At 44.0% G+C, this 24,137-nt stretch overlaps 1 protein-coding gene across 1 annotated transcript; it reads left to right on the top strand.

Moving 5' to 3' along the window:
* LOC142660059 (class I histocompatibility antigen, F10 alpha chain-like) lies at window positions 1-23,599 on the top strand. The gene is made up of 6 exons (XM_075836708.1): window positions 1-105; window positions 7,006-7,266; window positions 8,704-8,982; window positions 11,758-12,030; window positions 13,395-13,493; window positions 23,451-23,599. The coding sequence occupies exons 1-6, from the start codon at window positions 54-56 to the stop codon at window positions 23,597-23,599; spliced, it is 1,113 nt and encodes a 370-aa protein (XP_075692823.1). The 5' UTR covers window positions 1-53.
* Window positions 23,600-24,137: the final 538 nt, after the last annotated feature.

Here is a 24,137-nt window from a genome sequence, read left to right as displayed (position 1 = left end):
GGCTGGTGATGTGACATTTCAGGACCCCCCACCTTCAGGTTCATGGGTATAATATGTCTCCCTTCATCCTGCTCGTCCTCTGTGTGTCCGCTACGGTGTATGCCGGTGAGTATGGAGGGGAGTGACCATTAATATTATGACTGATCGTCTATTCCTTCTATTATAACCTACATGTCGTATTTCGAGGACATGTTTACTGTGCAACGGGGTATTTTCTTCCTTAACCCTTTCACGCCGCAGCCCTTTTTCAAATTTTCATTTTCATTTTTTCCTCCCCACCTTCCAACGGCCATAACGCCTTTATTTTTCTGTCGATATAGTACTATGAGGGCTTGATTTTTGCGGGACGAGTTGTAGTTTTTCGTAGCACCATTTATTTTGTCATATAATGTACTAGGAAATGGGAAAAAAATTATTTGTGGGGTAGAAAATGAAAAAAACAGCGATTCCTCCATGGTTTTTTGCGCGCCATTTTTACGGGTTTCACTGTACAATTAAAACAACATGTTAATTTTATTCTATGGGTCAATACGATTACGCCGATACCAAATATGTGTAGTTTTTTTTATATTTTACAACTTTTACAAGTGTAAAAAAGAAAATGTATTTTGTTTCGCCAGATTCCGAGAGCCGTAACTTCTTTATTTTTCCGTCGATTAAGTGGTATGAGGCTTATTTTTTGCGGGATAAGCTGTAGTTTTTAATAATACCATTTTGGTGTACATGTGACGTTTTGATCACTTTTTATTTGGTGAACAAAAAATAGAGATTCTGGCGTTTACAATTTTTTTTTTACGGCGTTCACCGTGCGGGTTAAATAATGATATATTGTGATAGTTCAGACTTTTACGGACGCGGCGATACCAATTATGTTTATTTATTAAATTTTTTACTATGCTCTACGGGGAAAATGGGAAAAGGTTTTTTTTTTTAACTTTTAATCTTTAATTTTTTTTTTACACAAAAAAAAACAAACTTTATTTAACTCATTTTTTTTAATTTTTTATTAGTCCCCCTAGGGGACTTCAACCAGCGATCGTTAGATCGCTTGCACGATATACTGCAATACTAATGTATTGCAGTATGTAGTGATTCTGACAGTCTACCACGAAGCCCTTCACAGGAGTACCAAGATGGCGGACCTGGGGGACTTCGTCAGACCCCCAGGCAGCCATGTGAACCAACGGCTCCCCCCGATCTCGCCGCGGGGGGGGGGGGTATTGCGTTGAGACGTTACAGGGGGTGTCCCCCCCCCTGTTTTTAGTAATTTAAATGCCGCAATCTCTATTGAACGCAGCATTCAGCTTTAGCTTTAGCTAACAGTAGCGGCGTTACAAATAGGCTGTTATTCGGCAAGATACGCCATGCCTGACGACCAGCACATTATCCCTCCACGTATTACACATAGTACTGACACCCCATGTACTATTCACAGCACTGACCCCTATTCATCACATTTATTTATTTTTATTACATTATTACACAGCTCTGACACTTTCATACATACACATTTACCATACATTCACACCCTAGCACTACACCAACACTGACACTCATTTATCGCACACCTTTGAGCACTTAGTTCGCCACTCCCCTCAAGACTAGTGGGAGTGGCTATCACTATTTAATGCACCTCCTTCTGCAGCATTCTTTGACCCGTCTGCGTCCTGATGGGAACGGGTTTTCAAACAGCATTTAGAAAATGTCTTAACCCTTTAGACATTTCACAAGAATTATAGCAAAGTAGAGGTGAAATGTACAAATGTCATATTTTTTTGCAGAAATAAATTTTTAATCCAATTTTTTTATAACACAGAAGGTTTTACCAGAGAAATGCGACTCAATATTTATTGCCCAGATTCTGCAGTTTTTGGAAATATCCCACATGTGGCCGTAGCGTGCTACTGGAATGAAGCCTGGCCTCAGAAGCAAAGGAGCACCTAGTGGATTTTGGGGCCTTATTTTTATTAGAATATATTTTAGGCACCATGTCAGGTTTGAAGGGCTCTTGCGGTGCCAAAAGAGTGAAAATCCCCCAAAAGTGACCCCATTTGGGAAACTACACCCCTCAAGGAAATTATCAAGGGATATAGTGAGCATTTTTTTACCGTACAGGTTTTTTACAGAAATTATTGGAAGTATGCCGTGAAAATTAAAATCAACATTTTTTCAAAGAAAATGTAGGTTTAGCGATTTTTTTTTCTAATTTCCACAAGGGCTAAAGTAGAAAAAGCACCGCATTTGTAAAGCATTTCTCCTGAGTAAAGCAATTTCTCCCGAGTAAAACAATACCCCACATGTGGTAATAAACAGCTGTTTGGACATACGGCAGGGCTTAGAAGGGAAAGCGCGCTATTTGGCTTTTGGAGCTCAAATTTAGCAGGAATGGTTTGCGGAGGCCATGTCACATTTACAAAGCCCCTGAGGGGAAAAAACAGTGGAAACCCCCCAAAAGTGACCCCATTTTGGAGACTACACCCATTGAGGAAATTATCTAGGGGTATAGTGAGCGTTTTGACCCCACAGTTTTTTTGCAGAAATTATTGGAAGTAGGCCCTGAAAATAAAAATCTACATTTTTTCAAAGAAAATGTAGGTTTAGCTAATTTTTTCTCAAGGACTGAAGGAGAAAAAGCAACACAAAATTTGTAAAGCAATTTCTCCCGAGTAAAATAATACCCCACATGTGGTAATAACCGGCTGTTTGGAGACACGGCAGGGCTTAGAAGGGAAAGAGCGCCATTTGGCTTTTGGAGATCACATTTAGCAGAAATGGTTTGCAGAGGCCATGTCACATTTACAAAGCCCCTGAGGGGACAAAACAGTGGAAACCCCCCCACAAGTGACCCCATTTTGGAGACTACACCCATTGAGGAAATTATCTAGGGGTATAGTGAGCGTTTTGACCCCACAGTTTTTTTGCAGAAATTATTGGAAGTAGGCCCTGAAAATAAAAATCTACATTTTTTTCAAAGAAAATGTAGGTTTAGCTAATTTTTTCTCAAGGACTGAAGGAGAAAAAGCAACACAAAATTTGTAAAGAAATTTCTCTCGAGTAAAATAATACCCCACATGTGGTAATAACCGGCTGTTTGGAGACACGGCAGGGCTTAGAAGGGAAAGAGCACCATTTGGCTTTTGGAGATCACATTGAGCAGGAATGGTTTGCGGCGGCCATGTCACATTTACAAAGCCCCTGAGGGGACAAAACAATGAAAACGCCCAAAAAGTGACTCCATTTAGGAAACTACACCTCTTGCGGAATTCATCTAGGGGTGTAGTAAGCATTTTGACCCCACAGATGTTTCATGGAATTTATTAGAATTGGGCAGTGAAAATAAAAGCAATCCCTTTTCTTCAATAAGACATAGCTTTAGCGCAAAATGTTTAATTTTCTCAACAAATAAAGGAAAAAAAGAACCCAACATTTGTAAAGCAACTTCTCTGGAGTACGGCAATACCCCATATGTGGTCATAAACTGCTGTTTGGACACACGGCAGATGTTGCTGGATTGGTTTCTGGGCGCCTGTGGGCCCAAAACAGTGGAAACCCCCCAGAAGTGACCACATTTTGGAAACTACACCCCTCAATGCATTTACCTAGGGGTGTAGTAAGCATGTTAACCCTGCAGGTGTTTTGTAGAAATTAGTGTGCACTCGATGTTGCAGAGTGAAAATGGGATTTTTTCCATAGATATGCCAATATGTGGTGCCCAGCTTGTACCACCATAACATAACATTATTATGCGGTTTTTCCCGGTTTTAGAAACACCCTACATGGGGCACTAATCTTTTGCCTGGACATTCGACCAGGCTCAGGAGTGAAAGCGTACCATGTAAAATTGAGGCCTAATTTGGAGATTTACAAGGTATTGGTTCACAACTGCAGAGGCTCAGATGTGAAATAATAAAAAGAAACCCCTGAGAAGTGACCCCATTTGGAAACTACACCCCTCAAGGCATTTATTAAGGGGTGTAGTGAGCATTTTCAACCCACAGGAAACTGCTGTTTGGGCACATTGTAGGGATCATAGCGGAGGGAGCGCCATTTGGCTTTTGGAGAGCAGATTTTGCTTGGTAGTAGATTTGTTTGAGTATTGCTGGTGTTCCATTTATAATGTGGGGCATATCTAAGCTGGGCAGAGTACATCAGGGGCATAGTTAGGTGGCATAATAATCGGGTAAAAAAACAATAAAATGATCCATAGATTTGTTTTACGCTGTGAAGCTAGCCTTTCTGCACAGGCCGGTGTCGCACTGATATATGCCGTCCTTTCTTATCCCCCTTTTGGTCCACACTCCGCACCTTTGCAGTTTGGGGAATTTTGCTGGGAAGTGTTGTCCTGGTATAATACGGGCACCGTCGCTTCCAGCGGATATGTTTGGGCCGTCCCCTTCCTGGTTCCCTAATTTTAGGTCCTTGATAAATCGCCTCTTGAAACAGAAGAAATGTTCCCCTCGGGCCGGCACAACTGCATATTTTTTATTTCCTGACTTAGAGCCTTAACTAATTTTATTTTTTCATTGACGTAGTGGTATGAGGGCTGTTTTTTTGCGGGACGAGCTGTAGTTATTATTGGTACCATTTTGGGGTACATGCAACTTTTTGATCACCTTTTATCCTATTTTTTGGGAGGCCAGGTAAACAAAAAAACGCAATTCTGGCATAGTTGTTTTATATAGCGTTCACCACGCGTTATAAATGACATGTTAACTTTATTCTGCGGGTCAGTCCGATTCCGGCGATACCTAATTTATAGAACTTTTTTAGGTTTTACAACTTTTTGCACAATAAAATTACTTTTGTAAAAAGAATGTATTTTTTCTGTCGCCAAGTTGTGAGAATCATAACTTTTTAACTTTTTTGTCGACGGAGCTGTATGAGGGCTTGTTTTTTGCGAGACGAGCTATAGTTTTAATAGGCACCATTTTTGGATACGTGCGACTTTTTGATCATTTTTTATTCCAAAATTTGTAGGGCATAGTTACCAAAAAACAGAAACTCTGGTAACGTTTTTTACGGTTTTTTTTACGCTGTTCACCGCGTGCAATAAATAATATAATATTTTGATACCTCAGGTCGTTACGGTCGCGGCGATACCAAATACGTATGGTTTATTATTTTTCAATAATAAAGGAGTTGATAAGAGAAAAAGGGAGATTGTGTTTTATTTTATTACTTGAAACTTTTATTGTTTTCATTTTTTTACACTTTTTTATACATTTTTTACACTTTTTCTCAAGTCCCTACTCACTAGGGGACTTGATGGTCCAACTGCCAAATTTATTTTTACGCCTCGAATTGCATCTGAAAAAACGGCTCCATTACGCCTACAAAGATCTGCCCATTGCTTTCAATGGGTTTTATGGTGTCCTGATCCCACGAGGTGTAATTTTACGCGTAGCTGTCAAAATACGGCGCGTAAAAAGATGCCCACGAAAAACAAGTGCATGTCACTTCTTGAGCCGTTTATGGAGCCGTTTTTCATTGACTCCATAGAAAAACAGCTCCAAAAACAGACGTGAAAAACGCGAGTTGCTAAAAAAAAGTATGAAAATTAGGAGCTGTTTTCCCTTGAAAACAGCTCCGTATTTTCAGACGTTTTTTGTTAAGCGTGTGAACATAGCCAAATAGATAATGGGGCAGATTCACTGCTGAACATGTGGTTCACATATATCCACTATTTTACTTTTTTCGACACCTTCAACGAGGAGGTGTGGCTTAGCAGTAAAGGGGAGGATGTCTAACAAAAATGGGCGTGACTTAAATGTTGATACATTGCACCACAATTTTGCCGCAAAAAAAATGCCATAAACTAAGCCAACCAAGAGCCACATTTATCATGCAGCATTCTCCACATCTGGCGCCTTTTGTGACTGCTTGTCTAAGTTTACACTGATGAAAACTTAGACTAATAGTAAATCAGCCCCATTGTGTTGTAAGAGTAACAATTAGGTAATACTAAAAATAAAGATGAACAGGCAGCTCTACTATCGACGTGCAGTGCACTGGTAAATATCTCCGTCATCCACGGACATCAATAAATCTAGAAAAGAAGGTACAAAACACTGGCGTACAAAACATAGACTTTCTATTGATCCCGTACACCAATTGCTCAGCTTTCCGAGAAAAGCCAAAAGAAACGAAGCGGCTCAGAGCTCAATCGAGCGATTCTGCTGCTTCATTTTAGTGATCGGTGGGGGTCTCGGTGTTTGGACCCCCACCGATCAAAACTTCTGACGTGTCATTATGAGGTGTCAGAAGTTTTTCAAAAGTTTACTTACCCTTGAAAATACAAATCCGTATGTACGACCAATCAGTGTTGCGGATACAAATGGAATGAATGGTGAAGCGATGCTAGAATAGACTGATATTAGACTGCCAGACGTGGAGCAGCAGCTCCCAAATAGCTGGATATCAACAAACATATTTGGTATGCAAACACCGGTTGTCCGTGGCAGCACATAAACCTCAGCACCCCTGCCATACAAGACGATACATCCGCCAGATCAATCCACCGGCCAGCGAGAAACACAAGGTGGCTCATGAAATGTGAAGATGGAAAAAAAAATTGCCGTGTTCTAAAGTTCAAAATAGACTGCGTCTTTGAGGGGTTAAGGCCATGTTCACACTTTGCGGTATGGTGCAATCTGCAGCACAACCGCATGTAATGCAGGTGGTTTTACTATTTGTGGTTTTACCGTTACATTTTTTATTCCCCTCTGCAGTGACAGCCTTTGTTGGGCAACCATTGACAAAATGCAGACCACAATAATTATTTTTCCAGGTCAAGCAAGGAAAATTTAAGAATTATTTTAAATGTAATATTTGCAACGATTCTTTAGAGGCTTCAGTGTCACATTCAGTTTTTACAAAAAGCAAAGAGAAAAAAAAAGTGAAATGGGGAAAATATCGGTTCTCTAAATGACATTATTTTATCTGATATGTTGTCAGTAAAGTTAACTTGTGATGTGTTCTTAGTTACTCTCTGTATGTCTCTCTCAGACAGTCACTCTCTGCGCTATTATTACACGGGGGTCTCAGCTGGAGGATCGGGTCTGCCTGAGTTCTCCATAGTTGGATATGTGGATGATCAACAGATTGATTTATACAGCAGTGATACCAAGAAAAATATCCCGGTGGCTTCATGGATGAAGAAGAAGGATAGTGAATACTGGAAGAGAGAGACGGACACTGCTAAAAGTACGGAGCTTCTTTTCAGACATGACGTGAAGGTGGCAATGAACCGCTTCAACCAAACCGGAGGTGAGAGACACAATACACAGTACCATAGTACACAGCACACAGGAGCCACCTATTGTTATTGATCACATCTAAGGTCATCACCTTAGATAACAGATGGATTCAGAGCTCTGTGTTTCTAATTTAGAGCACTAAATGCTCTGCATAGACAGATGTAAAACATAACTTTCTGGCTGCTTGTAGCCACCACTAGGGGGAGCTGAGGTGCTTTTATTATTGAGTTCAATGTATTAAAAGTATGCAGTGAGCTGTAATGCTCCCTCTAGTGGTGGCTGCAGAGAGCCAAAACATTGGGGCAGATTTACTATTCATAGTGCGCCAGAATTCTGGCTCTAATTGAGCCAAAAAACTGGTGCACATGCCAGTGTGAAGTGTTTTAGACACATTTTGCACCTATTGAGTGTGGCTTAAAGGAAATAGCAACGTAGCTTAGAGAAAAGGATGTGGCTTAAAATGTGACAAATTGCACCAACATTTTGGTGTAAAAGTTAGTCTAAAGTAAGCCAATCAAAATATGGCATAAAGTTATACAGAAGTGTCTAACATGTCTAGCATGATGCACCAAATTTATCATTCAGCATGCACTTTTGTGATAGATTTGGCGCACTTTCTACCTGCCTGGTCTAGCTTTAAGTTATCTAAATTTAGGATAGTAATAATAAACCTCCCCATGTCTATTCAGGGGATTTATAGCTTTTTTAATAACTAGTTTTAAAGCAAAAATGATAGAATCCTTGCATGGGCATTCTCCGCCTTTGCTGTTAAAGGGTAACTAAACGTTCAACAAACTTCTGACATATCATAGTGACATGTCAGAAGTTTTGATCGGTGGAGGTCCGAGCACTGAGACCCCCACCAATCGCTAAAACGAAGCGGCAGAAGTGCTTGTGTGAGCGCTGAGCCTCTTTGTTTCTGTTCCGCTTTTTCCAGAAAGCCGATGTAGCTCAGCGATCACACGGGCACTTCAGCCGCTTCATTTTAGCGATTGGTGGGGGTCTCAGTGCTCAGACCTCCACCGATCAAAACTTCTGACAGGTCACTATGATATGTCAGAAGTTTGTTGAACGTTTAGTTACACTTTAAATACTAGGGTTTCAGTGTAATGCAACAACCAATCGGCTTCCAGCTTTTATAATTCCCAATCAGATCTGAAAATTAAAATGGATTTTATTTATGTGCATCATTAATAATAAACTTTACACAACAAATATCTAACCATCACCACATTGATTATTGCCTCATATGACGTCATTGCTATTTCTATACATCTGTGTCCAACGCCCGATACATGTTGTGTAAAGATGGCAGCCATTACTGATTAGAAATTGTTACCTCCAGTTCCTACTTAGATAGAAATGAAAATGAATTTTGAACCTTTCCGGTATTTTCTATAGAATCGCAGTGTTTTCATAATGTAACATGTTCCTGCGCTTTGTACAGGTTCCCACTTCTACCAGGTGAGGTACGGCTGTGAGCGGAGCGATGACGGCTCCATTACTGGGTATGAGCAGCATGGATATGACGGGAGAGAGTTCTTGTCTCTGGACACACAGACGTGGACATTTACCGCCACCATGCCACAGGCTCTGATCACCACCGAGAAAATCAACAGTCCAGAAGTAGAAGCGGGACAGATGAGCAGACGTTATCTACAACATGAATGTATCAAAGCCCTGGAAGAATACGTAGAGTATGGAAGAGAGGATCTGGAGAGGAGAGGTACCGTCATCCCACTTATTACAACCCCTTCAGTCCCTCATATTTGTCCCAAGTGCTTCTCTGTAAGGCCGGATTCAGACGACCGTAATTTGCGTCTGTGCAGCCCGCGTGGTTTTCACGCGGCTCGCGCGGACCAATACAAGTCTATGGGGCAGTGCAGACAGTCTGTGAGTTTTGCGCAGCGTCAGTCCGCTGCGTAAAACTCACGACATGTTCTATATTTAGCCATTTTTCGTGGATCACGCACCCTTTGAAGTCAATGGGTGCGTGAAAATCACGCGCACCCCACGGAAGCCCTTCCGTGGGACGCGCGTTATTCGCGCAACAGCAGTGAAAAGGATGAATGAAAACAGAAAAGCACCACGTGCTTTTCTGTTTACAAACATCCAAATGGAGTGTCATAATGATGGCGGCTGCGCGAAAACGCAGCCGCGCATCATATGATGCTGCCACACGGAGCTGTCAAGTGCCTTTTGCGCACGCAAAACGCCGCAGTTTTTGCGTGCGCAAAACGCACACGCTCGTCTGAATCCGGCCTTATTCTGCTAATTTTATTACACATTTATGTTCAGAGAGTAGGGAACATCTGCTGTAAGATTTCCACAGGAGAGACAGGCCTTGTTCACACTATTCAGATGTGCTGCAAATTTTGCCTAATTTTTTAAGCCGAAACCAGAATTGGATCCAGGAGAGCAGAACTTTTCTGTATAGATCTCTTCTGTTTAGGTTCCGTCCCTGGTTTTGGCTTAAAAAATGCTTACAAAATCTGCAGTGTGTGAACAAGGCCTAATAGTTCATGTGGTAATTACTGGGGTTAACACAACAAATGAAATTCACCAGAAATAAGATTGTGATTCAACTTGAATCTCTGAGGAAAATGATTCCTGTGCGACTTTAACCACTGGACAACCAATGACGGATATATCAGTTACAGGCGAGAGCTGGTTCCTGCACTATGATGCATATATCCGTTATGGCGATCTCATGGGTACTGTCCGTATACATATGGGATCGGTGTCGCGAGCGCATAGGTAATACACTGCCCTGCTCCAGCCAAGATAGGAAAAAACTCAGATCCCTGCAGTTAACACTGTTAGGGCACGGCCAGACGTGGCGGAATTGCTGTTGAATTCTCCTGCGGCTGTTTTTTACATTTGTTTCAATACATTTTTAGGCAAGTTAGTTCAGACGTCGTTGCGGAAAACTCCGCCGCGGACCATAGGCTGCGGTGCGGAATTTTCCCTCCGCAGCATGCACTGACTGTTGCGGAGAAGTGGAATTTCACTGCGGATTTCAGCCTTTGCAAAGCAAAAACTGAAATCTGTGGCAAGTCCACTGTCTGTTCTGCAACGTCTGAATTACCTGTCAAATATGCAAATGTTGGTGCAGATTCATTGCGTAATTGCCCCAAATCGGCACCAACATTTGCAGCGGAAAAACGCCGCCACATCTGGCCATGTCCTTAATGCTGATATCACCGCACTGTACAAACGGAGGGGACTCCCCTTTGAACGGCGATCACCGGTATCCCCACAACTGTAATAAACTGTACTATAAACATATATACATCATTTATGTAAGCGATGAATGGAGTAAAAAAAATAAGGAACAAACATGCCGGGATTGTATATTTTTTCCCCCACAAAATCACACAAGTAACAATTACATGTTAAAATATATATACATTCAAATTATACATGTAAAAAGTAAAACTTGACCCGCAAAAAGCAAGCCCTCATGCAGCTCAGAGAATGCTGAGATTGAGATTGAAAATGTATCTCGTCTAAGGCCTTATTCACATTAACGTTGAATACATCCGTGTGACGGCCGGTGAAATAACGGCCGTCACACAGACCTATGTAATTCAATGGGGCCGTTCACACGTATGAAGGGTCGGTGGAAAATATGTGTTTTTGCACTTCACACATCCCTCCATAGACTCTAGTCTATGGGGGATGTGTGATAACGCGTCCCGCAAGGTACAGCACGGATGCACCACGGACGTGAAAAACTGCAGTTTTTCACGTCCAAGGTTTGCAGCGCTCATGTGACCCTAGCCTAAATATGTTATTGCTGTTACATACTTTTTATGGCACTTCCTGGTGCTCATTTGATTTGCGTTTCTAGTGCGCAAATTTTTATTGGCTGGTCTGTACAATAGCAGGAATCAATCTACTGCCCGTGTACAAGAGGATCGGGGCAAAGGGACTGAGCTACTGAGCACGTGTGACCGCCGGCACTGGACACATTAGATCAGCGTTATCGGAGGGAATGAAAAGAACAGCAAAGCTGTAACAACAATATCTACACACTGGAGAATTTTTTTTATGTTTTACCAATTAAAACATTATTATGTTTTGCTTGATCTAACAGAGAAAAGTGATATTTAATTGTGGGGTTAAAGGGGTTGTCCGGGCACAGGGAGGTTTTTCACACTAATGACCTATCCGCAGGACAGGTCATCAGTATATAATCTGCGGGGTTCCAACACATGGACCCCACACCGATCAGCTGTTCTGGCTGCCTCCGGGCACCGGATGTCTGTGCCGGAATAAGATATATCATATCATATATGTTAAACGTAGGCTGTGATGGATGCGCAACAATAGCATCCGTCACCAATGGGCTATAATAGCTGGCATTTAACAGATTTGTCGTGAAAAGCTCATGATTATGTAAGTTTAATGGATGTGTGTGACATATGCCATAAAGTGGAAGATAGATCAGATCTGTGATACGGGAGTACAGTTATATTTTCTTCTTTTCCTCTCTCAGTTCAGCCAAAGGTGAAGGTGTCCAGTCAGGAAGACGATGAGACCATGAAGCTTCACTGCCAGGTGTATGGATTTCACCCCCGAGCTGTGGATGTGAAGTGGAGGAAGAACGGGATGGACGACATTCCCACATATGAGACCACACACATCCTCCCCAATCCTGACGGCACCTATCAGACCAGGGTGACTGCGGAAGTGATCCCCAAAGAGGGCGACCGTTATTCCTGTTACGTGGCGCACAGCAGCCTGGCAGAGTCGCTGAACGTGATGTTGGGTGAGTGTTCTCCATACTGGATGGCGGAGAGGAGTAAGACTCTGCGATATCTCATGACCGGCGATCACTAATGTTATATGTATTGTATAGTCTAGTTATTAATGGGATCTGCAGAACCGCGCATTACGTGATTTAACTCTTCATTTTCCGATATTAAATCCCTTCCTCCTTTTAGGGGTCAGAATCTCCGGAGGTCTAGACATATTTATAATGCAATGAATCTGTTCATGTTGATATCAGACCTCAGGCTATAAATGTAGAAGAGCCGTCAGTGTAATATGCTTATTGTATGCCGGGTGCGGGAATCCTGTATTTTCGATGTAAGGGTATGTGCACACGATAACGGTAAATACGTCTGAAATTACGGAGCTGTTTTCAGGAGAAAACAGCTCCCGAATTTCAGACGTAATTGCTCGTGCTCACGTTTTTCGCGGCATCCATTACGGACGTAATTGGAGCTGTTTTTCAATGGAGTCAATGAAAAACGGCTCCAATTACGTCCCAAGAAGTGTCCTGCACTTCTTTTGACGAGCCGTCTTTTTTACAAGTCGTCTTTTGACAGTGACGCGTAAAATGACAGGTCGTCGGCACAGAACATCGTAAAGCCCAATGAAAGTAATGGACAGATGTTGGTCGGTGTAATGTAGCCGTTTTTTCAGACGTAATTCGGGGCGTAAAGCACACGAATTACGTCTGAAACTTGATCGTGTGAACCCAGCCTTAGTATCCGCTCCAGTTTTATATAAAATCTTCTCTCCATTTGCCGCACAATGTCTCCCCCAAGTCCCCGTCTCGTTACATAGAGAGCACGGGACTTCCAATGTTTCCTCTTCCGGCACGTTTCTCTCTGGTCTTTCTTGTTTGTATCTTAGTCGCCTTTGTCCTGTCGTGTTCCTGCTGCCGGAGTGAGAGGGACCAAGAACAAGTCTGTGTAACATAGAGAGGCAGTGTATTGTACAGCTGTGATGGCTTCAGTGTATGTAGCTGCATGTAATACAATAGTGGTCACCCGGCCATGAGATCTGATGGTTTCTAAGCCCCCTGCAGTATTACAGTCTTCAGAATACACGTCCAGAAGCAGCAGATTGTTACATGCGGATTTTATTGCGGATTTCATTCTCTGCATTTGTTAGGGACAAATCCACAAATCTGCGAGTGGGTTTAGTAAAACTTCTGTCCATTGTACTGAACATATCCCTAGGGTGAGTTCCAGGAATAGACGTGTGGATTGTGCACATGTATGTAACACTATTACACGGCACATATGTCATTACTACAGCGGACGCAGACTGTCAATCACTGGCACATGAAACTCTCAGTATAATCCACATCTCATATTTACCTTTCTATTCTATAACTTCTAGAACCAGAGAAGGCGAGTGACTGGGCCATACCTGTGATCATAGCTGTGGCGGTCGTCATTCTTCTCGCTGGCGGCATTGGTGGATTTCTCCTTTATAAAAGTAAGTGTCAGTAATCAAAATGTCGTCAAAACGACTTTTTGATAGTGAATGGTAGGCTTTCTGACTAATACTATCGACACTGATAAATGGATGAATGAAGCTAGGGAGGTCTTTTCTGACATTGAATTGCCAGTCCAAACACAGAATTTGAGTATTACACCGGCATTTCGCAATGTAACACGTGTTTATAAGGATCATATACGTGCTTGGTGGGAAGGACAAACTCTTGAGACATATCTAAAAAATAAAATTGTCCTAAGGGGCTTGAGAATTAATCTACAGCCCGCTGCGAGAGTGAGGAGCACGGGGTTACTCACTAAATGGGAAAAATAATCTATAGACTCCTCACTGAGGTTCATGGGCATTCTGCTGGAAGAGGAGAATAGTTTATTAGTGAACACTACACAAGACCTCAAGGACAACATTGAGATTGTCAAAAAGTTCAGCCATAACACAGAGTTTGAAAGGAAGGAAATAGTGTTACAACAGGCTATTGAGAAATTTAGAGCGCACATTAAAAAAAAGGAAACACTTTCAGTTCCGTAGGGAGGATCTTTGATTTTAGCAGAAAGGAACAGGCCCAGTTAGACCCTGATACGGAGGTGTCCTCCTCGGATTATGATGGCGATACCTTGCGTCGTCCTAATAACAGAGGTAGAGGAGGTTATCAGACCCCAATACCCTGCGACTAAGCAAATAATCTAGAGGTAGACGTGGATCTGGGAATCTGAATAGAGGTTTTTTTTTTACCCCAAGGCCCATTGGTATCAGATTACCTTCTCCAAGGGCGAAAAGAAAACTAATGATAAGGGCCCCAGTTTATGATACGCAGGTGATTAACCTGTCTTAAAGAGTCCTGTCTGAAGGCTTATCTTTTGGTCCGACTCCCACTTTTGATCTTTTTACACGGATTAAAGACTTACAGCTGTTCGGACGGAAACTTAAATGGAAAAAATTCTTTCAAATCAATGACCAACGAAGATGCATGGTACTAGGTCTAGATGAGGAGGATATGCCCCTATTTAAAGAGGCTCTGTCACCACATTATAAGTGCCCTATCTCCTGCATAATGTTATTGGCGCTGTAATGTAGATAACAGCAGTGGTTTTTATTTTGAAAAACCCTCATTTTTTAGCAAGTTATGAGCGATTTTAGATTTATGCTAATTAGTTTCTTAATAGACAGCTGGGTTTGTTTTTACTTTTTACCAACTGGGCGTTGTGAAGAGGAGTGTATGATGCTGACCAATCAGTGACCAATCAGCGTCATACACTTACAGTACCAAAGATCCCAAAACCTAGGGTTGCTAGGAGTGTCAACCTTGGGTAAAGATGGACTTCCGTCTAAATTGTCCATACCTGTGACCATAGTGTCCAGCGAGAAAACGCATCAGGTATCTGCGTATCTGGACTCTGGATCCGCTGCTAATTTCATCTGCAGAGATCTGGTGGACTTTCTGCAATTGCCCACAATTCCTCTAGAGAGCCCGTTGACAGTTGCCTCAGTGAATAGACTACCTCTGCCAGACCCTGTTATAGCTGTGACCAAGCCGCTGAGGCTCCAAGTGGGAGCCCTTTACTCCGAACTTCTGTCTTTCTATGTCCTGTCCAAAGGTGTTAACCCTGTGTTGCTGGGTCTGCCTTGGCTCCGACTGCATGCCCCAGTCCTGGACTGGAATTCTGGAGAGGTTCTCCAGTGGGGCCCTGAGTGTCAAGGTCGTTGCCTGGTGCAGATTCGTTCGGCTCAGCCTTCGCTGCCTCAGTCATTGGCAGGATTGCCGAGTCATTATGCTGCATTTTCAGGAGTCTTCAGCAAGACAGAGGTGGAGACATTGCCTCCACATCGGGCGTATTACTGCCCTATCGAGCTAATTCCTGGTGCATCCCTTCCCCGTGGGAGGGTATTTCCTCTCTCCTTACAAGAGACTATGTCCATGTCCGCCTATGTGAAGGAGAACTTGGAGAGGGGCTTCATATGGAATTCTTCCTCCCCAGCAGGAGCCGGGTTCTTCTTTGTCAAAAAGAAAGATGGCTCTCTTCGTCCTTGTATTGACTACAGAGGTCTCAACCAGATCACAGTGAAGAATAAATATCCGTTGCCACTGATCTCTGAACTGTTTGATCGTATATGTGGTGCCAGGATTTTTTCTAAACTAGACCTGCGTGGGGCTTACAACCTAGTCCGGATTTGCCAGGGTGATGAATGGAAGACTGCATTTAACACCCGTGATGGACGCTATGAGTATCTAGTAATGCCCTTCGGCCTGTGTAATGCTCCCGCAGTCTTCCAGGAATTTGTGAATGACATTTTCCGTGACCTCCTCTATGTTTGTGTAGTAGTCTACCTTGATGACATCTTGATTTTTTCTCCAGATCCTATAACGCACCAGAGACATGTCCGTCAAGTTCTGCTCCGATTAAAGGGAATGTGTCGCTAGAAAAATATTTTTATTTTTTTTAGTTAAACTGTTAGTATATAAATGATTACACATTGTTTTAATTTTTTTCACAAGTCAGGAAATATTATAAATTAGATTCTAATTTATAACATTTCCATGTGCTGGACACTAGAGGGAGCAATTCCCAAAATTGCAGCATTGGCATGTGGTAACGCAACCTCATTACTTTATGCTGCAAAATTGGAGAAGACACACTTGCTCTAGTGTGCTCAAACAATCCCCCCTCCTTTATCCTGGCTAGTGCCAGGAGAAAGGAGGGGGTTGAATGTTCAAACCTCCTACACTGTGTGCCGCCATTTTTTGAGCGAATGCACAGTGTAGGAGGATTAGATACAGTGGTAATCACAGAGTATAACACGAACATACACACACATCACATACACAAACATAACTTACCTGCTCCTGCCGCCGCCGCTGCCACTGCCTCCGCTCCTAGTCCTTGCTTCTGAACAAATGGACAGAAGTTGCGACCGGAAGTAGTCATCTTACTGTCCGGCAGCGACTTCCGGTCCACATGAAAATGTCGCCGGATGTCGCTCTGCCTAAGACCTTCCTTTTGGACTGTGTGGGAGTGGCGCAGTCTCCGTTCCCACACAGACGGCGTACGCTATAGTGAATGGAACGGCTCCCGTTCGCATTCTCTATGGGGATGTATGTGCCGTATTCCATCTCTGTATGTGTCGTTAATCGGCACATACAGAGATGAGAAAAAAATGGCAGCCCCCATAGAGAAGTAAAAGAAAGAAAAAAGTACAACACAAAAACACAAATAAATACAATTTATTTTAATGACATACTAAAAGCAATAACATATATATATATATATATATATATATATATATATATATATATAAAATTCCCGTGACACCTTCCCTTCCATCATCTCGAATCGTGGTCTCGAGATGGATCCTGAGAAGGTAAAGTCTGTTCTGGAATGGCCACGTCCTCAGGGCTTGAGGGCCATACAGCGCTTTCTGGGATTCGCTAATTTTTACAGGCAGTTTATTCCAAACTTCTCCTCACTGACTTCTCCCATCTCTAACCTTACTAAGAAGGGTATGAACGCCAAGGTTTGGACTCCTGAGGCAGAGTCCGCATTCCATAGCCTGAAGAGTGCCTTCACGTCAGCCTCTATCCTCCATCATCCAGATTTCTCTATGCAGTTCTCGTTGGAGGTGGACGCATCTGTTGGTGCTGGTGCACACTTGTTCCAGAGAGGTCCCAAGGGCAATTCAAGGGTATGTGGATATTTCTCTAAGCTCTTCTCTTCTGCAGAACGCAACTACTCGATTGGGGATTGGGAGTTACTGGCCATCAAATTGGCCCTGGAAGAATGGAGACATCTATTAGAGGGCGCAGCTCATCCGATCCTGATTTTTACAGACCATAAGAATCTGACCTACCTCCAGACTGCCCAACGGCTGAACCCTCGTCAGGCCAGGTGGTCACTGTTCTTTACAAGGTTCCAGTTTGAGCTCCATTATCGCCCGTCCGACAAGAAAGTGAGGGCCCATGCCTTGTCCAGGTCTTTCAAGACGGAAGACACCATAGAGAGTCCACAGAGTATTATTGATCCGTCTTGCATTATCTCTATCAATCCCCTGCAAGTTGGGGACATTCCTCCAGGGAGGACTTTTGTGCGCCTGGCTGATCGTGGAAGAATCCTCCGCTGGGGACACTCCTCTAGACTGGCCGGTCATGTGGGGGTCCGTAAGACCCGGGATCTGATTGCTCGTCATTTCTGGTGGCCCACGCTGCCCAAGGACATTATGGACTTAGTTTCTTCCTGTTCTGTATGTGCAGCCACTCACTCCAGACCTGCTGGTCTGCTCCAGCCACTGCCTGTGCCCAATGCTCCCTGGCAGCATATAGCTATGGACTGCCTGCCTCTCTCTACTGGATGCAGTGCTGTCTGGGTGGTGGTGGATCGATTTTTGAAGATGGCCCACTTCGTTCCTCTGACCGGTCTCCCTTCTGCTCCTCAGTTGGCCAAGCTGTTCATGCAACACATCTTTCGCCTGCACAGCTTGCTGCAGCATATTGTGCCTGATCGGGGGGTTCAGTTTACCTCGAAGTTCTGGAGAGCTCTCTGCGGACTCCTCGGTGTGAAATTGGACTTTTCATCAGCCTACCATCCTCAGTCCAATTGTCAGGTCGAGAGGATTAATCAGATCTTGGAGAACTACCTACTCACTTAATTTCCAAGCAACATGGTGACTGGGAACAGTTGCTCCCATGGGCAGAATTCTCCTACAATAATCACACCAGCGAGTCTACAAGGAATACACCGTTCTTCATGGTTTACGGTCAGCACCCACAAATTCCTCTTCCGGTGCCCGATACTTCCGAGGTTATAGCGGCTGACTCCACGTTTAGAGACTTTCTGCATATCTGGCAGCAGACTCGATCCTCCATCCTAATGGCAGTCGACCGCATGAAACAGAAGGCTGACACAAGGAGAAGAGAACCTCCTCAGTTTCCTTCTGGCACGAAGGTCTGGCTATCTTCCAGGAATATCCGACTAAGGGTGCCATCATGCAAATTTGCTCCCAGGTTCCTCAGACCCTTTGAGATCCTACAACAGATCAACCCTGTAGCCTATAAGCTTCGGTTGCCTCCTACCCTCAAGATCCCCAACTCCTTCCATGTATCCCTCCTGAAGCCCGGTGGTCCTGAACCGCTACACCAAGACTCCTAGCCCTGTGGTTGCCTTCAGCGGCCCTTCAGACACCTTTTGAGGTTCAAGAGATCATGGACACCAAAAAAGTGAGAGGAAAGACCTTTTATTTGGTGGATTGGAGGGGGTTTGGTCCTGAAGAAAGGTCTTGGGAGCCAGAGGAGAACCTCAATGCTCCTGCTGTTCTGAAGAAGTTTCTCTCTCACTCTGGTCCCAAGAAGAGGGGGCGTAACAGGGGGGATACTGTAATTTCCGTGGCTGCGGGCTGTCAGCTCCGTTCCCCCCTGACAGCTGCAGCCACGAGTCGGCAAGCGCTAGCCCCAGCCTCCTCCTCAGGAGACGCCAGCGCTCTCGCGTCCACTCACCTCAGCTGGATCCCGTAGGGTGCGCGCGCATGCTTGTGCCCGCTCTTAAAGGGGCAGCGTGCGTACTAGACCTTGTTGATGAACTATGACCCGTGAGTACCCTGGACTATAAGAGAGGTCCAGCCCCCTAGTTCAATGCCTGAGCGTTGTTGTGTTCCCTAGTTTGTCTATGTGATGGCCTCCTAATGTGTTTCCTGTACCAGTTCCAGTTCCTGTTTCTTGCATTTCCATACCATCCTGGTCGAGCACTGTGCTGTGCCAAAGTCATGTCGTGCTGTATCCACGTCTGACCTGCTTCACCTCGCCTGATGTCTACCTGCTGCCCAGTCCAAGCCGAGCCTGCCCTGCTGCTGTCTGAGCTGCCACAGGTACCTATACGAACTATAGGCTTTCACCTGCTCCCTGTTGGCCAGCTGCCAAGGCAGTACAGCCCAGTGGGTCCACAGACCCTTCGTGACAAAGGGCCGTCCTATAGTGGCTGGAATTGACCGTATCACCCAGAATGCGAGTCTGTATGTGGATTGTGTCCTCCGTCCATTTGTGGTTACACTTCCATCTTACGTGAGAGACACAATGGATGTCCTCAAGAGGATAGAGGATATACACCTTGATGCAGACGTACTTCTGGCCAGTCTGGTCGTTGAGGCCCTATATAGCTCGTACCTCACAATAGGGGCTGTGAAGCAGTGGAATACTTCCTATATTCGAGGGGAACTCAGTTTTTCATCATAATGTATTTGTAGTGAGACTTCTAAGATTCATTCTTGAACGCAACTCATTTGTGTTTAACAAAACATATTTCCACCAGCTCAGGGGAGTGGCTGTGGGCAGCCCATGTGCATGTCCATGGAAAATCAGCAAGTTTGACAGGTATTTAATACCTTTTGGGGTATTTTAAAGGCCTATCCAGATATAGGAGAACTGCTAGATGATAACCCTTCGATTACATACCGCAGAGGACGGAATTTGAAGGACAAATATGTGCACAGCTATATGCAACCAGTCACGGATCAAACATGGTTACCAAGGGCCCCAATAGGGACATACCGTTGTGGGTCATGCAAAGCCTGTGAATTTTTAACAGTAGGCAGGACTTTTTCTAACACGACCATAGGGCGTGTATATAAAAATTATGACTTTGTGAATTGCAATACCAAAGGAGTCATTTATTTGATGACGTGTAGCTGCAGGATCCAGTATGTTGGTAAGACCATTAGGGAATTCTGGAGACGTGTCAGGGACCATGTGAAGGATGTGGCTAAACAAGCTGAGACACCGATTTCCCGTCATATTTGGGATAAACATCAGGGTAATTCAAAGCATCGAGTTTTCTGGGGATCGAGAGTGTCCTTCCCCCACTACGCGGGAGAAATTGGGATAAATGCATCCTGCAGAGGGAGGCACGTTGGATATTTGCCATGGGTACGGTCAAGACGGCTGGACTCAATGACAATGTTTTCTCTTAATTGCTCTCCTTGCCTGGTTGTGAATAGTTGTCCTATTTTTCTGGCAGCCAATCTACCTAGTTTATACTTGCTCGTAATTGCTGGGATATAGTGGTTTGTATCCATTCTACCATTCCATTGAATTCTCATCTATAACATCGAACTATCACTCCCTTTGTTTACTCCTGTGGCTGTGAAGGGTAGCTGGTAGAAGACTGATCCATTACTTCTGTGTGACGGTTTTTAATGTATCACTTTTACTTGTTCGGTAAAATACTGATGGTCCTTCATGTTTTTTTGAAGGATATAACTGGTTTCTTTCATCCTCGCATCTGTAGTCGATATCTTTGTCTTGTAGTGCGCCGCTACTTGTTGGCTGCTCCTGGTTCCCATAGTTACCTGATGCCTTGCGTCGATTGGTTCACCCATGGGGGCGGAGTTTGGTACGGTCCGCAGCAATGGACATCATGCTGATGTGGCACTGTCCGATTGGACACTGACTGTGGCTCGTCCGGCCCTGAATGGGAGGGGCTTAAACTATTCATAGCCGGCGTCTAATGGCGCGCGTTGCGGTCAGACAACAGCGCCATCTCTGATATCTGCATAACAGGGGGGCTTGATATTAACACTGAATGGTGTCTCAGCTGCCCCTGTTGTGAATGAATTTACACCTGATGAAACAACCGAACGGTAGAGAGATGTAGAAACGCGTTAGGTGTTCTACTGATGTTCTTAGTTATCCGAGATTACTATTCCAGGCAGGGATCTACTACATTTGATTTGACTTTGGATAGTTTAGCTGTGAGTCTGCTATAGAAGGGCTTGCGGTGCCACAGCTTATTGCCCTCGGCTGCTACTCTTTCCTGGTCTGCTCCTTGCTTGGTAGCCCATTTTTTTTACATTTACTTGATAAAATAATTTTTAAGCGTTCTTACTCAGGCGGATTTAATTAAGTGTCAGTAATGCGGCGCTTCTTCTCCTCCAAACCAGAATGACTCTCAAAGATCTTATCCACCAGGAGTCAAGAACTCCCCAGTAACTATATATAGAAGAGCATTGGAACAAACCTCTCAATCATTGAATTCAGGTGTTTCATTCAGTCCCATTGCCACAGGTGTGAACATTTGTGATAGTTGATGTAAAGATCTCACTAAAGACATGGCTGGTTGGTTGGTTGGTTGACTGGTTGGTCGGTCGGTTGGTCGAGGAATTTTGGTGTGGAAGAACGTGAATGCTCACGCAGAGTCCTGACCTCAACCCCATCCAACACCTTTGGGATGAACTAGAACGGAGATTAGAAGCCAGGCCCCCTCCCCCAACATCAGTGTCTGACCTCACAAATTCTCTTCTGGATGAATGGGCAAAATTTCCCACAGACGCCTCAAAATCTTGTAGAAAATCTTCTCAGAAGTGTGGAAGATGTTTTACTGCAAAGGGACCAACTCCATATTAATGTCTATGGATTTAGAATGGAATTTCAATACTTTTGTCCATATAGTGTATACATAGAATATATAGACTATATTTTACAGCCTTTTCTTAATTATAACTGTTGTTTCAAAGTCACAAATTGACACAGCAGCCATTATAGTTCCTATAGGGGCTGTTACCTATTTTTGCACACTGTGTTTTCTGAGTGTCCAGGCCTAGTAATGCCAGTGATGCCTCTGAATTGTTCTATATAGTTCTTACTGCTGACTGTTTCCTGACTAGAGCCACGTAGTACCTACACAGTGGTGCCACCTTACTGATAATACCCGCTGCTGTGCCCATATAGAAGTGTAGGCTAATTGTTCCCTCTACAGAGAATGTGTGCCCGCCGTATATAGAAATTGGTGAGGATCACCTATTACACAAATTGATGTCATGTTAAGGAGACCACATTGGTGTACACCACCAAGCTAAACTGAATTGGATCAGGGAATGGAAAAGGGAAAAGCATGTGATCTGTGAGAAAATTAATATATAACTTTTATTGTATTTACATTAAAAGAAAATGTGATTAAAAGGTCCAATGGTGCACTATGGTATGTGTGAGTGACCCCTCAATTCACATACCCGTATACCCTTGATCATAACCTAATCACGTAGCAGTGCCCGCAGAGTACTTATTACTACAGCAGTGCCCGCAGAGTACTTACCACTACAGCAGTGCCCGCAGAGTACTTATTACTACAGCAGTGCCCATACAACTGCCAGTCACAGTGCCCCCACAATGCCACACACTCTTCTCCTTTGTGGTCCCGGCTGCTCTCTGTTACCAGGAATGAACATTAGATCAGGGAATCAGCAGCCACTTCACGTGTTGTGTCCTGGAGCTCAGAACTGGAGAATTGAGTCAGGCAGAAGTCATCTATGATCGATCTCTTCTATCCGGGGAAATGTAAGACGTTCCGGGACAATGCGGGAACTCGCAGACTATCTCACTGAATTCTTGGACAAATATTTGACATCAGGTTTAGGTGTCAGGAGCTGCAATGAAGAGACTTGTGGGCCGCATGTGGCCTCCCTGGATATAGTATATATAATCAGTGCAGCAGTGTATAGCAGCTCTGATATAATATACCGGACAGTCTTCTGTAAATAAAGTATAACCACTGCTGACCCTAAAATATCCCTTTTGTATAAAGTGTTTATATCGTGTGTATAAAAGTTTTTTCACCATTTTTATTTTTTTTATTTCCTTAAAAATCAGTCCAGATATGGAGCTCAGTATCGTTATCGGGATATTTCAGACATTACTCCACCTAAAATAACCAGCAAAATGCCCAAAATATATCATGTGAACAATCGTGCTTTTATTCACGCAACATGACAACATTTTGACCGTTTATTTCTATAGAAATGATGGGAGTTGTGATGAGGGAGATTAGCTGCTGCCGCACGCACCCGATCCTTGTTTCCCCATTGACAGCCGGGCTGATGTTTGGACGCCATCTCCCCCCTTTAATATTTGCAATCATTGGTTCTTCACTTTCCTGTTACTTATTCCATCTCCTCTTTTTATTTTAGGAAAGAAAGACGGCTACAAGGCGACCAGCAGTGAGTATTCTGCATATAGTTGTACTGTCCTCCCTATCACTCCTTCACTAACACAGCACGTGACTGTATATGAGGGGAGGCTGCGACTGTATAGGAGAGGAGGCTGTGACTGTATATGAGAGGAGGCTGCGACTGTGTAAGAGAGGAGGCTGCGACCGTATATGAGAGGAGGCTGCGACCGTATATGAGAGGAGGCTGCGACCGTATATGAGAGCAGGCTGCGACCGTATATGAGAGGAGGCTGCGACCTGTGTATGAGAGGAGGCTGCGACTGTATCTGAGAGGAGGCTGCGACTGTATAGGAGAGGAGGCTGCGACTGTATAGGAGAGGAGGCTGCAACCGTATATGAGAGGAGGCTGTGACCGTATATGAGAGGAGGCTGTGACCGTATATGAGAGGAGGCTGTGACCGTATATGAGAGGAGGCTGCAACCGTATATGAGAGGAGGCTGCGACCGTATATGAGAGGAGGCTGCGACTGTGGTGTATATAGTGTAATGACTGTACTGTGATTTCTGTGACATAATGTTAGGGATCTGCCAGGTACTACGTCTAGGTATACTCCTGGGATTAATCAATCCACACCTGAGGCCAGACCTGTTCGACTGACACCATCTCCCACCAACCCGGGTGGCAGGCTCAGGAGTGGGAGAGCCT

The sequence above is a fragment of the Rhinoderma darwinii genome, chromosome 8 (genome assembly GCF_050947455.1).
Source record: "Rhinoderma darwinii isolate aRhiDar2 chromosome 8, aRhiDar2.hap1, whole genome shotgun sequence".
Taxonomy (NCBI): domain Eukaryota; kingdom Metazoa; phylum Chordata; class Amphibia; order Anura; family Rhinodermatidae; genus Rhinoderma; species Rhinoderma darwinii.
This window is presented reverse-complemented; position numbering and strand designations above follow the sequence as displayed.